Here is a 14360-nt window from a genome sequence, read left to right as displayed (position 1 = left end):
CCATCGCACTTATCACCATCAGGGTCCACTTGTCAATGTTCAAAGACTTGGGATTTGAACCCAGAGAGTCTCACGCCAGTACCCATGCTCTGATCATGATGGATTCCAGGGATACTCAGGGGAGAAAATCATCAGGACTTGGTTTTTATATGGATGGGGCAGGAGAAGGAAGTGTGAAGAAAACTGCCCAGGTTACTGGCCGGGCAGCCGGCTGGTTGATGCCAACATTTCCTTCAGAAAACTTGGAAGGAGGAGCAAGTATGTGAGAAAGTCATGTGGAGTCTGAAGGGGTTGGGGGACAGCAACATTCATTGCCATTCTTCCAGGCTAGATGGTAGCAACACAAAGGCCGGGGCCATGTCATCTTGCCGACCGCCGTACCCCAGAGCCCAGCAGAGTGTCTGAGTTGGAATAGGGGTGTGATCATTTGTTGAGTCAATGAATTTAAGTCACCAGGGGCTCAGAGCTTTGATCATTGCTGAGTTAGCTAGGTTCTTGGGTTTTCTCTTCTGTCGTGTGGTAGAACTGCTTCTAAATCAGGTGTCTGCCAGTCTAACTCCCTATGACTAACCAGAACAGGCTCACTGAAGCCAGCCCATGAAAGTGGCTGCATTACTTATGTCTGGAACAAGACGGCCGTAAAGGCATCGACACCCATACAAAGAGTCCTTTCAGTCTGAAAGGAGCATCTGTGCCTTTCCAACAATGGATATTAGATTAATAAGAGAATAAAAGCAATTATACTAAGAGAAATCCAAATATGGCAAAGCAACAAAGGATGATATCACAGCACATTTATTTATCTTTTATATGCAGGTCACGGATGAAGAATCATGTTGCATGAAGCAAAGGACAGGCAGAAGTTCGTCAGTGATGTTCAATATCTGCGGGACATGCAGCATAAGGCGGGCCCAGAATATCAGGTAATGGCAGGAAGTGGGAGTATCTTCTACTTTCACTTACGGTATTCGGAGAGAACTCAGGCTACAGTATCAGTATATGATAAGCAGTGATAGCTTTCTAAAATCCAAAACCCACACTGACTAGCTGTGTGACCTTGAAAAGCTACTTTACCTCTCTGAGTCTCAGTTTCCTCATCTGTACAATGGGGATAATAGTCTCCACCTGATAATATCGTCATGGAAATAACATTTTTCAACTAGTTAGCACAGAGCTTGGCACACAAACGTTATTAACCAATGACATGGGGCTTAACCTGGATAAACCAGCCACCAAGAAAAAAGACATTAAGGAGTTAACCGGGTTACCCTACCATTTATAAAATAACACGCCCTTCCTGTTGTCCTCCGGCCAGAAGAAAGGTGGTTAGCGCATTCTACAATAAGCTAACTCTTCGTCACCCTAGCTACAGTGTTTACAGGCAAAACCAAAACAGACAGGGAGCCTGAGGAGTCATGATGTAATTACCCAGAGCTGGCATAGGACAAACTTGCCAGGCTGGGTTGTGGGATTCTGGGAGCAGTTAGAAAGTGTCACTCAGCCCGCTGGCCGGAGGTCAGCCCTCGCCAATCAAGGAGGCAGGTCCTCAGCCTCAACTGAGGATCGAAAAGCGCTCCTTCCCTAAGGAAAATACAGGCCTGCCGTCATCAGGTTTTCCTCCTTCTTAGCAATCTCAAATATAACTGAACCTCCCGGGGCACCAAGGAAACCAGAGCGATCTCAGTAACCTGATTTCACCTGTGTAGCACAGCTTAGCTCTGAGCCTGGAAATGGAGCCAGCAACTTCCTCCTACACTTGCCAGTCCACCTCCAAGGCTGTAAAGTTGAGGGAGTCTCTACAAACTAAATAAGAACGTAAACATCTAAACGGGTCACACTGGGGGACCCTCTCCTCTCCACAAAGATGCCTCTGCCACACAGCCCAGGTTTGGAAATACTTGTCTGAAATTGTCTCTAGAACAGGCACGTAAGAAAATCAATCTTATTATTTGATGGTCTCTGCTGAAGAAAACCGCACAACTGCATGGCTTGGAGCCACTGCAGCTTTATTTTCTAACTTCATCTGGGCTTTCAACACTGTCCTTGTTAATAAGGACACTTTCAACACCGTCCTTATAAGTAATAATATTTATTAAATGCCTACTATGTCCTGAACAAAGTCCCTGCTCTCCCGGAGTTCTTATTCTAGGATTGAGAAACAAACTACACACACAAAGTAAAGTAAATATGTAAGACAATATAATGTATATGATAAATATAATGAGGCCTATAAAAGCAGAGGCAGTAGGGCTGGGGAAGCCTCTTTGACGAAGTAGCATTTGGTCGTGGAGGTAAATGATGGGAAAGCGCCTACCAGAGCGTCCCGAGCAGAAAGAAAGCAAGCGCAGGGGCCCTGAGGCGGGAACTAACTTGGAGCGCTGGAGGAAACAAACGAAGGCCAGAGCGGCTGGAACACCAAGGGAGAATGCGGACGAGGTGGCTAGGACCAGATGGTGTGGAGTCTCTCAGGACAAAGCTTGGTATTTGGAGTTTATTCTTAGCCCAGTGAGAATTACTGAATGATTTTAAGCAGGGCAGTAGTATCATCTGCTTTACCTTTTTTTTTTTTTTTTTTTTTTTTTTTTTAAGATCACTGTGGCTGCTGTGTGGGTAAACAACTGAAAGGGGCAAGAGAAGCAGCAGAAAAACTTGTAAGGAACCTGATAGAAATTTAGGAGAGACCAGCGTGGTGGGAGCAGGGGTGGCGAGAAGTAGCCCGAACCAGGATATAGAAGCAGCGCAGACATCTTGCTGATGGACGGGGAGGCGGAGTGAGGGAAAGAGAGGAATAGAGGATGACTCACTTCAACATGTTTTCTTGTCCATTAGCTCCCTCCGTTATCACAGTTTAAACTTTACTTTTTTCAAACCTCCCGTCCCCATACTTTCAACAAGGACCGTCTCTTCCTGTTTTACATACACGTGTAACCAAACAGAGAATCTGAGGCCGTCAGGTGGGGAGCCACTCAGCTCTTCCCCTTCTATCCCAGGCTGCATGCCCGTCCAGCCCTCAAGTCTCGATGGGTGAAGGACAGTCTCCCTCCTGGTGCCGGACCTGAGATCTTGGTCCGTGGCCCTCTGTCTCCAGCCCCTCTCCATCCATGGACCTCTCTGCTGCATCCTTGGAATTTCTCTTCTTCTTACTGGCTCAGCCCACAAACATGCTCAACTCTCTCTCATACTGAGAACAAAAGAACAAAGCCGTCTGTGGACAATGTGTCCTTTTCTAGCCACAGCCCTGGCACTTCCCAGTCTCCAGATGTCCCCAAACAGTCAGCTACACTTCTGTCTCCACTCCGCCCCGCCATCCCATTCATGCCCTCACCTGCTGCAGCCTGGCGGTCTCCTCACCTCCCTTGAAACGGTGCTCGCCGAGGTCAGTAGTGAAATCAGCAGACGCCTTTGTAGTCTTTGTTTTCTGAAGCTTTACCTGCATTTGGCGCCATTACTCTTTCCCTCTCGCAACATTACTTCTCTGGCTTTCTGACATCGCACTCTCCTGGTTTTCCTCCTGTTTCACTCACATTCCTCTCCCTGCCCCTCACAGGTTAATTCCCCGAGCTTTCCATCAGCCCAATTTTCTCCTAATTCACAACGCCTGTGGCCCATCTCATCCCCTCCTATGTTTGTAACCACCACTCATACACTGATGACTTGTAATCCTGTGTCTTCTCAAAGTGTCAGAATCCCATGCACACCTGCCTGCTGGATGGTTCCATCTGGGTGTCACACGGGCACATTGAATTCAGTGTGTCCACAGTTGGACTCCATGTGTCCATCCCCTGCCATCCTCTTCTGTAGCCCCTCTCTGAAGACAGTGACGCAAGCCTTCCCTGACTCCTTCCTCGCCCTCACCACCCATATCCCCCAGCTACCAAGTCCTGCTGAGTTTACCTCAAACCTCATGAGCTTGTGCCTCCCTTCTCATCCTATGGCCATCGCCCTGGTTGCAACGTCCATAGTTTAGCTCCAAGACTATTACAATGTCCTCATAACTGGCCTCCTGGCCTCCAGCCTTGCCACCTTTCAGACTGAAATTTATGTAAAATGCAAACTATGTAATTCGGTTGTTTCCTCTCACGTAGAGGTGTGTCCCAGACCCAAGAACCACAGCAAGACCAGTCCAATCCTCGACCACTTCTCTAACCTCCTCTTCCCTCTTCCCTACTCTCTCGACAAGGGTGGTGAAGACCATAGTTGTTTGTTTTAATATTTATTTATTTGTTTGCACTGGGTCTTAGTTGCGGCAGCCAGGCTCCTTTAGCTGCAGCTTGCAGGCTCCTTTAGTTGTGGCTCACCAGCTCCTTAGTTGTGGCATGCGAACTCTTAGTTGTGGCATGCGGGATCTAGTTCCCTGACCAGGGATCAAACCCAGGCTCCCCTGCATTGGGAGCATGGAATCTTAACCACTGCGCCACCAGGGAAGTCCTAAGACCATAGTTTTAACTTAGAACTAAAGGGAACCTCTGTATTCCCAAAGCACCCTCTTTAAAAAACAAAAACAAAAACCCCTTATTGAGGTATAATTTACATAGCATAAAATTCACCTGTTTTAAGTTTAAATTGACCAAATTTGCCATCATTGCCATCAGCTGATTTTAGAACGTTTCCATCAGTCCAATACCAAAGCACCCTTTTCATACCTCTTTTTCATTGCTGATGAAATTGTATTGAAATTGTCTTTTGTGTGTTTTCCTATCAAACTGGACTGCAGCTTCCTAAGGGCAGGGACAGAGTCTCACTCTCCTCTGTGGAACCGAATGCCTTGTCATTGATGAAAGCCAGCGTTACCGAACTTGACCACCAACTCTTTATCAGACATAGATCCAGCTGACTTGTAACCAATCCTCAAAGTTAAATCCACCTTCACTGAGCATTTTCAAAACCACTCACCACAAGGTCTGCAAAGATAAATATGGTTGTCTTTCATATGTTCTGAGGATTGTCGAATTAAGTATATAGAAACCCACAGAAACGATTACTTTGACGGGAACAGCAATGAGTTATATTATTGACTCTGTCCCTTGCCTTGTTCCAGAAAAGATTTAAAGTTGGGGTTTAAGAATTGCATGGCTTTAATGACCCCTCAGTTACTTGGTCCATATACGACCTTTGTGTATTTAGATTATTTACTAAGGTAGAGTTTGCACTGAATGGATATTGAAACCTTGGGCCATTGATGAGCTTGGCCGGTTACTCGTGGACATCCCAGCTTTCACGAGCAGCCCAGCGATGTGCAAGGGATTCCCTGTTTCAGGGTGTACAAATAGTGTAAGACCTACTGACCAGATGTGACTCCCAAATCATAGACATTTGTCACACATGCCTTCCTGAGATGGACTTGCCTTTAATGAACTGACTCAGATCGAGGCCCTTAGAAACCTCCTGTATACACTATTCCTGCTATAGCCTAAAATATGGGTTGGTAGGTACCAAATTAGCAGTGACTTTATAGGTCTGTCTGCTAGTGGCAGGAGAGGAAGGTTAAACCCACCCTGAATTATTTTGATGCTACTCCTTTCAGTGGTTGGGTGGGACCCGTTTGAAAAAAACGAGAGGAGATAATTTGGCATATTACATGCTATTTCAGAATCGGGTGACTAGTACATAATTATACGACATCTCAGAATTTGGCTCTATGTCTTCAAGGGTGTTCATGCTGTGTAGCTTTTTTTCCCCTTCTTTCCGTCAAATGTGTTTATGTAACTCGTGGCGAAATTTAGCCATTAATGTCCACTGAAAGCTAGAGAGAAAGATTACACTTGGAGTTCCAGGATGATTTTCTAGACTACCACATGTGTTCAAGTGGGTTTTATTTCATGTCGCTTATTCATTCTGATTCTTCCAAGTGCAGATCAAACAACTAATATGATGATATAAACTTGTTCAAGGACGTGATGGGTGACTATACCAGGTGGCGAGGGTTTGGGGACTGTCCACTCAGGGGGTTGAGGGAATGGAGATAATTCAACTTTCCCTCCCGTAGGAGTCATGGGGAGGGACACGTGACATGTGTGTTTCTCTGCTCTTCACAGAAGAGAAAAATAAACTCAGGGGGATATCATGGCAAACTCTTTACACCTTTGATTTCTTAAAACCTCTTAAAACTAATGAACTTCGATAACGCCCCCAGTGACAATTAAAACCCCAAACTCTGAGACGTGTTGGATCGTAAAAACAACAACAACAAAAGAAGCGACTGAAGGCAGGTCCTACTTCCCAAAACACTCACAGGGTTCAAGTAACAATAACCTTGACAGAGGCCACTGCTGATGAAGAGGTAGAGTTGGGTCATAGTTACGATGTGGGTTTTTTTTTAATCTTTATTGGAGTATATTTGCTTCACAATACTGTGTTAGTTTCTCTCATACACCAAAGTGGATCAGCCATATGCGTACATATGTCCCCATATCCCCTCCCTCTTGAGCCGCCCTCCCACCCTCCCTATCCCACCCCTCTAGGTCATCACAAAGCACAGAGCTGATCTCCCTGTGCTACACTGCTGTTTCCCATTAGCTGACTATTTTACGTTCGGTAGTGTATATATGTCGATGCTACAATGCTTTTTAGGCCAGAACCATGAGGCTGGGAAGTGTCCCTGTGGTGTATGGCTTCTTAAGGTACCAGGAGCCCGGATGATGACTAAAAGAATGGGGCTGGTAATAAAGGGAACAAAAGAAACTTTGAGCATCGCTGTGGGTTCAGAAAGCTGTAATTCTGAAGAAAAAGCAGTTTGCAGAGCTCCCTCAGTTGGCTTCCTGGGGGAACGGGCAGTCTTAGGAAACAGACCTCTACGTCCAGGGGAGAAAAACAAGGATGAACTTCAAGTCTTTTTTCTTCCACAACCAAGATCAGAATCGCATTATTTAGCAAAGGCTGAGTTTAGAAAAAGGAGTAAACCAAGAAATGGGATTGGAAACAACCGCTAGAGCCTGATGGTGGTGGTGGTGGTGATGACGATGGTCATGATGATGAGTTTTATTGAACGCTCACCGCGAGCCGGTCACTCTGCTAAGCGTCTTACCAACAGAGCCTCATGCTCTCCCGGCAATCTTGCAGCATAGAGGCATCTCCCTCTCGCAGATGAGGGAAGCAAGAATCCATGGAGTTAGTCAGCCTGCCCAAGGTCACAACGCTAGAAAGTGGCAGAGCTGTGGTTTGTCGTGTTTACCTGTACTGAGTTACGGTGAGTCACAAAACCCATGTCATCCCCCACAGGCACAGATGCACATTCTGCGTCCTGCCCTACAGTGGTGGCTTCTGCACAGAAGGCAGCCTGACCGCGAGCACTGCAGTCAGAGGGACGGGCTTGGGGGGCGAGGGGGCGCGACGCGAAAGGAGGAAGCCCCGATTCTCCGCAGAAATAAGAAAGAAGAAGTTACTTGAAGCCTCCCGTTTCAAGACTCGGCCAGTTTTGTCACATGAACAGAAACTTATTTATAGCAATCTAGCTCCAGACACGTGAAATTGAAAGGGAAATAAAGTTCCAGAGTAAGGGGAGCCCCTGGTGATGATGAATTACAAATCTGTTCCTTCTCCCCTTCCTGTGGATTTCAGGCGCCTCTGCCCCTGTCCCTTCAGGACCCTCCAAGCAGAAACAAAACCAGCATCAAAAACACCAAAAACATCATTCACTTTACAAATAACAAGAAAACCAGCCCCTGACGGGGGTGCGGGGGAAGGGATGGCTAGGTTCTTGCTGTTTCTAGGACTGGAAGTCCGAACTTGGCTCTGTCCCCGTGTTCCTTCTCAGCGAAGCAATAACTTGGAGAGGGCTAACGTTTGATTTACACGGAAAGATTGCTTGGCTGTTTCAAGATAAAAATGAGGAAGTACCTACCTTGCCACTGGTTTCTTCTCCTGGTCCTCTGTGAGAGGAAGGATAAGGAATCAGAGGGGAAAAACATTTTTTTTTTCAACGTTGCAAACCATTCTATTCCTCCTCCCCTTTTGGTAAAGAAATACTTAAGTTGCATGCATTCTTGGAGAGAAGTTTCAAAAAACACTCCGCCCACAGGAATTCTGTTCATCCCACCAAGTCTGCCTCGGTCCTGCGTGCAATAGCTAACACAGGCTCCTCCACTTTCAGCCCATCAGCATTTTCTTCTTGTGCCTTTAATACAAGTGGGTTAGGATAACAGAGACATCTGTGGCTCCAGGAAACAATACTCTACTCCAGGCCAGAGCTCCCCCCTCAACAGGGAGCGCCAATCTGAAGTCATCGTAAAGGAATAAGAAAAAAGAGGCCCATATTTAGTTGAACTCCATTAAACTCTCCAGCTGGCTCTCTTTAGTTTTACCTTGGTTTATTCTATTATTTGGTGTCTGTTTGTGTAACTGATTTATTATAGTTACTACTATTCAGCATTGGGCGGTGGGGGGGACTTCTTATTTATTAAAACAAACACTATCCAGGATTATTAAAATGGGTTGCTGTCTATACGGCATCGTTTTTGAAAATAAACCCAAGGGGAAAAAGAACCCCACCATTTTGGGGTGCTCTCCCTTTCCAAGCAAGGCGGGGTGAAACAGCACCTTTCTCTTGGGAATCCAGGATTCCACTAGCTGTGGGTAACTGATTCACTGTTCCCAAGTCCAAGTGGTAAATGTTTTATTAATATCAGGTCATTTCTACTCTTAACCTTGTAGCAGAATATTGGCTTTCTCCTTGGCCGTGAAATTCTGGCAAGTCCTTCTACATCAAGGAAGGAGATGCATTTTCTAACAGAGGGGAAAAGATGGAGAAGGAGTCTTTCCTTTCTCAACACAGGCAGGAAGAGGGAGATGGAGGGCCTAGTTGAGAACAATAGTGTCCATCTTTACACTGTACTTCTTTACAGTGGGTAATTTGGCCCTGGTAGGACAAAGGTGAGTTCAGTCGTTGGATCTATAGAAATGCTGCAAGAAGTTTTGCTATTTTGGAGTATTTGAAATATCAGTTGAAAGGGAATTAAGCCAGGGACTTCCCTGGTGGCACAGTGGATAGGACTCCGCACTCCCAATGCAGGGGGCTCGGGTTCGATCCCTGGTCAGGGAACTAGATCCCACGTGCATGCCACAACTAAGAGTTCACATGCCACAACTAAGAAGCCAGTTAGCTGCAACTAAGGAGCCATAACTAAGACCCAGTGCAACCAAATAAATACATAAATATTAAAAAAAAAAAAGAAAGAAAGTGAATTAAGCCAGATAGAGAAAGACAAATAGCATGATATCACTGATATGTGGAATCTAAAAAAAGATACCAATAAACTTATCTACAAAACAGAAATAGACCCACAGACATAGAAAACAAACTTATGGCTATCAAAGGGGAAAGGGGGGAGGGATAAATTAGGAGTTTGGGATTAACATATACACACAACTATATATAAAATAGATAACCAACAAGGACCTACTATATAGCTCAGGGGACTATATTCAATATTTTGTAATAACCTATATGGGCAAAGAATCTGAAAAAGAATATGTATATACATGCACACATATATATGTATGTATAACTGAATTACTTTGCTGTACACCTGAAACTAACACAACATTGTAAATCAACTATACTTCAATTTAAAAAAGAGAGAAAGAGAACAGAAAGAGAAGTAAACGCAGTATATTGGGTACTTCCTTAGGACGGCAATTGTTGGGTAAGTACTTAACAAAATGCCTCTTAGTATGTCTGTTGTTTGAACTTATTAAGGCAGTGACTAATATTTTTTGACCTGACATTTTGGGCAAAGGGAGGAGGGAGTGATGCCTGGGGGAGTGTCTCCACACCTGGTGACAGGTATTGATGAACACTTAGAGATGGACGCCTGTATTGCATGTTTCTCACAACAGGAATTAAGTATAAAGTTATCAAAGCTAGCTGTGGACCTAAACCAAAGAAGCATCTTTTTTTTTGTTCTGCAGGCTTGCCTGAGACGACAGGAATACAGAAGAGACCCAAATGGGAAGAAACGAGATCCATTTTGGGGACAAGAGACAAATTTTGAGAGATCCCGGTTTTCAAGTGGGTCACCTTCCAAACAGGTACTTAGAATGCTGGGAGACGCTCTTTTGCTGCGGGGTGTGTGTGTGTCTGTGTGTGTGTGTATAACTGACTTAGGAAAAAGCCAGCCCCAAAAGGAGATGCTGAAGAATCTTAAAGGGCAGGGTAGGGAGAGGCAGGGGCAGGAGCTCTCGCCCTGGGTGCCACCCCTGCCCCTACTCTGCTGTGTGACCTTCCCCCTTCACCCTGGTTGGGCCTCACTCTTCTCTCCTGTAGACCAATGGAGATGGTCTCTGAGGTACCACCCAAATCAGAAATGCTGCAATTCTTTGATTTTAAGAGTCGGAAGCACCGGGCCTTCTAAAGCACTGCATCATAATATACCTATATACCTATATCTATGCCTACTTGATCTGTCTACATTAATATAGACATATATATATATATATATATATGCTTATAGTCTTACCCATTGCATGGCTTAGTATAGTTGTTATTTCAAATAGAGTAAAATGCAGTAATAATTGCATCAGGTAATAACTAGAAATTGTTCAAATATTTTTGTCTGGATGATAGCAGTAAATAATAAGATCAGTAAAAGATGATAACAATAGGGAAATGATGATTACAGTAGTAGTAGTTACCATTACCTGAGTGATTGCAATGTTCCAGTACCGTGCTAGGCGCTTTATACCTATTCACTTATTTAATTCTCATAAATCTTTCTATATTTGCCTCATTTTACAGATGAGAAAACTGAGCCCTAGAAAAGTTAAGAAACTTTACTTAAGATTTCACAGCCAGTACGTGGTGGAGTAGAGTTTTCTTTCTAGGCAGTCTGACCCCTGAGAGGGTGCTCCGAACCCCTGAGCTATATGATCATATTTCATGTTTAAGATCTTGTCTGTGTAAGAGTTTTACTTCTCCTATGCAAGCACTGAATACCGCAAGCTGCGTTCAACAATGGTTGTTAGTATGGCAAATTAAGACGAGTAATATGCCTTTTATGAATTCTTATTTAATGTTTTATGCCTGAAATATACTCTAGAGGACGGACTCTCTTTTCTATCACTGGTGTGGATCCTCAAGATAGATCCTGGATACCTGATATCAATCAAGTTCTTGTTGGGGTTTCTTCTTTAATCGAGGATGTTCACATGGTGGTTATTTCATGTTCGAAGGACACCTTAAAAACATCAGTGATTGATGTTTATGGATGTATCCCTGGGAGAGATCTACATTCCCTATTAAGGAACATAAAATCACACAATAAAATATTCCACCTAAAGCCTGAAGGTGAAAGAGACTATCTCACAATGTCGGCAGCGCTGAGAAGAACACATTGCCTGCATCTTTTCATGTTAGCCAAGGACTAAATATAATGCCTGCTGCTGATTAAACTTAGGGAGTGAGATTAATCCAAAACTTAAATCTAGTTTGGCTCGAACAACACATTTTTAGCATTAAGATAAATTCTCACAGTTTTGCACTTAGAAACAAAAATCAAGGACAGATGAAAAAAATGTAATTTCAGTCAAACAGTAGCATGAAGCCATATTCCTAGTTTGGAATTACTAAACAGATGGGCAGCTGGGTTCTTCTGTTTTCATGCAAAGACTCATATGCAGAGTCCTGGCCATTTCGCATGGCAACACTCATGCATTTGGGATATTCTAGAACTTGAAGGTTCACGCTCCTCTCCACAAACTGTGTTTAGGGGACAAACTGGTGACAGATTCCTGTAGTTCCCTTCTTCATGCTACACAAATTACTCATTCTTTAAGGCATCATTGCAAAACACTCAGACCACATCTGAAAAAGGATGCAGCTGTACATATAAAAGTAATTATGAAATAAAGACAAAAATATGTGGTAAAGTGCATAAAACTGGCAATTTCTAAAGCACGCGAACAGGATTTTTCATGTTTGCTTTATGTCACCGCACCTCAGTTTGTCGGAGAACTTGGAACAACATTACTTGATACTCTCGATTTTTTCCAGATGATGCTATCCCAAGGGTTTGGGTACTGACTGTACAAGTAACTTCCAAGTTGCACCTTCTCTATCAGGAAGAGTGACAAGATTCGAATTTTCCACAGTGAATTTCACCTCTGCTTTGCTCCCTGTATTACAGATATTCTTTGGGGGATACTGGAGGATTTTGCCTCTGGATACAAAAGTGCAGGAAGGTCAGGGTGAGGGGAAGTGTCATGGAACGCATGCTTGTCAACAGCCATCAGGACTGTGTGTTTATAATCCCAATCCCTCCTCACTCAATCCTTCGACTTTTGCCTGGTACAAGTGAAGCCAGAGAGCCCTTATGACATTCAAACCAGAGCCCAGAAATCTTCAACTCCCACAATCATGGGCTAGTTTGAAGATTTCTCCTCCCAGGTTTGGACCCCCACCCAAATTCTGTGAAAATCTGGTTGTTCTTAAACCTTCATAATCTGGGGCTGCCCTGCTCTGTATCAAATCCTGAGGGAATGCAGAATTTATGAAACCTCTTTCTACAGGGTCCCCAAGGCCAGGGAGATCCTAGAGCTAGTTTCCCAGGATAAGAATGCTGGCACCAGGACTTCCCTGGTGGTCCAGTGATTAAGACTCTGTGCTCCCAATGCAGGGGGCCCGGGTTCGATCTCTGGCCAGGGAACTAGATCCCACATGCATGCTGCAACTAAGAGCCCGCATGCCACAACTAGGACCCGGCACAACCAAATAAATAAATAAATATTAAAAAAAAAAAAAAAAGAATGCTAGCACCTCCCAAAGGAGAACCCAGGCCGGACTGATGCAATTTCCAGAGCTTAGTGTATGGAATGTCACATCAGGCACTAGAGCTGCAAAAGATCCTCGGTCAATCAGAAAGTGGCAGGAGAAAGATATAGTCCAATGAGACAGTGTAAACCCAACCCAAGCCCTCTTACCTAGGGAACATTTCCCTGAGTATTTTCCTTCTAGACATTGCTGTGGCTGAAAACTCAAAAGAACATTTTATCCCTGGTTTGAGAAGGCAAGTTCATTCCCTGGTTGAGTGGGCTGTGTGACAGTGGATTGCTTAATCCATGGAAATCTTTCCACTGTACAATCACGACGCGAAGCGTGCTACCACCAAATTTTGACCCTTGTATTGCAACTTCCATCACTTGTCCATTCCTTAACCCAGTCTTAAACCATCACAATGCTGATGGGCCTGGAAAAAGTGAGGCATTTACCATCAAGTAATAGATCCAGTATCAAGATGCCATTTCTAAACACCTGCCTGGGGGTGGGCAGATCCCCAGATAAATGCACAGTTAACATGGCAGCCCCTCCCTTATGGCACAACCTCTTCACTCCGACCCGTGGCTTTAACCGTTGGTTATGCAGAGATTGTGTTCAACCTAACACCAAGATAAAGCAATCACTACCAAGCCTGTGCTGAGGCGTTCTTTAAAGCATCACCTCCTAGAAAAGGGAACCCTCCTATATACGTTGTTGGTGGGAATGTAAGTTGGTGCAGCCACTATGCAGAACACTATGGATGTTCCTCATAAAACTAAAAAGAGAATAACCATATGATCCAGCAATCCCACTCCTGGGCATATATCCAGACGAAACTATAATTCAGGAAGATACACGCACCCCTATGTCCATAGCAGCACTATTCACAATAGCCAAGACAGGGAAACCACCTAAATGTCCATCGACAGAGGAATGGATAAAGAGGACACGATACGTATATACAATGGACTATTACTCAGCCATAAAAAAGAATGAAATAATGCCATTTGCAGCAAGATGAATGCAACTAGAGATTATCATAGAAGGGAAGTAAGTCAGAAAGAGAAAGACAAACACCATATGATAGCACTTATACGTGGAATCTAAAATATGACACAAATGAACTGAAATAGAAACAGACTCAGGGACATAAAGAACAGACTTGTGGTTACCAAGGGGGAGGGGCTTGGGGGAGGGATGGAGTGGGAGGTTGGGGTTAGCTGATGTAAGCTTTTATAAATAGAACGGATATACACACTGCTACATTTTAAATGGATAACCAACAAGGACCTACTGTATGACACAGGACCTTCTGTATAACACAGGGACCTACTGTATAACCTGCTGCTCAATATTATGTAACAACCTAAACGGGAAAAGGATTTGAGAAAGAATAGGTACATGTATATGTATAACTAAATCACTTTGCTGTACACCCGAAACTATCAATATAAAATAAAAAGTTAAAAAAAAATCATTAGTAAAAACATACACACAGAAAAAACCCCACAAAAGCACGCACGCACACACACACACACACACACACACACACAAAATAGAATGGATCAACAACAAGGTCTTACTGTATAGCACAGGGAACTATATTCAATAT

At 44.1% G+C, this 14360-nt stretch overlaps 1 protein-coding gene across 1 annotated transcript in view; it reads left to right on the top strand.

Annotated features, from left to right (window-relative positions):
* The first annotated feature begins 833 nt into the window (after nt 1–833).
* MARCHF10 (membrane associated ring-CH-type finger 10) overlaps nt 834–14360 on the top strand; it is an 84214-nt gene continuing 70687 nt past the window's right edge. Inside the window, exon 1 of the mRNA XM_032617494.1 lies at nt 834–923. Coding sequence (XP_032473385.1) covers nt 834–923 — 90 coding nt within the window. The remainder of the gene's footprint in view (nt 924–14360) is intronic.

Source organism: Phocoena sinus, chromosome 20 (assembly GCF_008692025.1).
Source record: "Phocoena sinus isolate mPhoSin1 chromosome 20, mPhoSin1.pri, whole genome shotgun sequence".
Classification (NCBI taxonomy): Eukaryota; Metazoa; Chordata; class Mammalia; order Artiodactyla; family Phocoenidae; genus Phocoena; species Phocoena sinus.
Note: the sequence above shows the minus strand (reverse complement) of the source record. Positions and strands in the feature narration are given on the sequence as shown.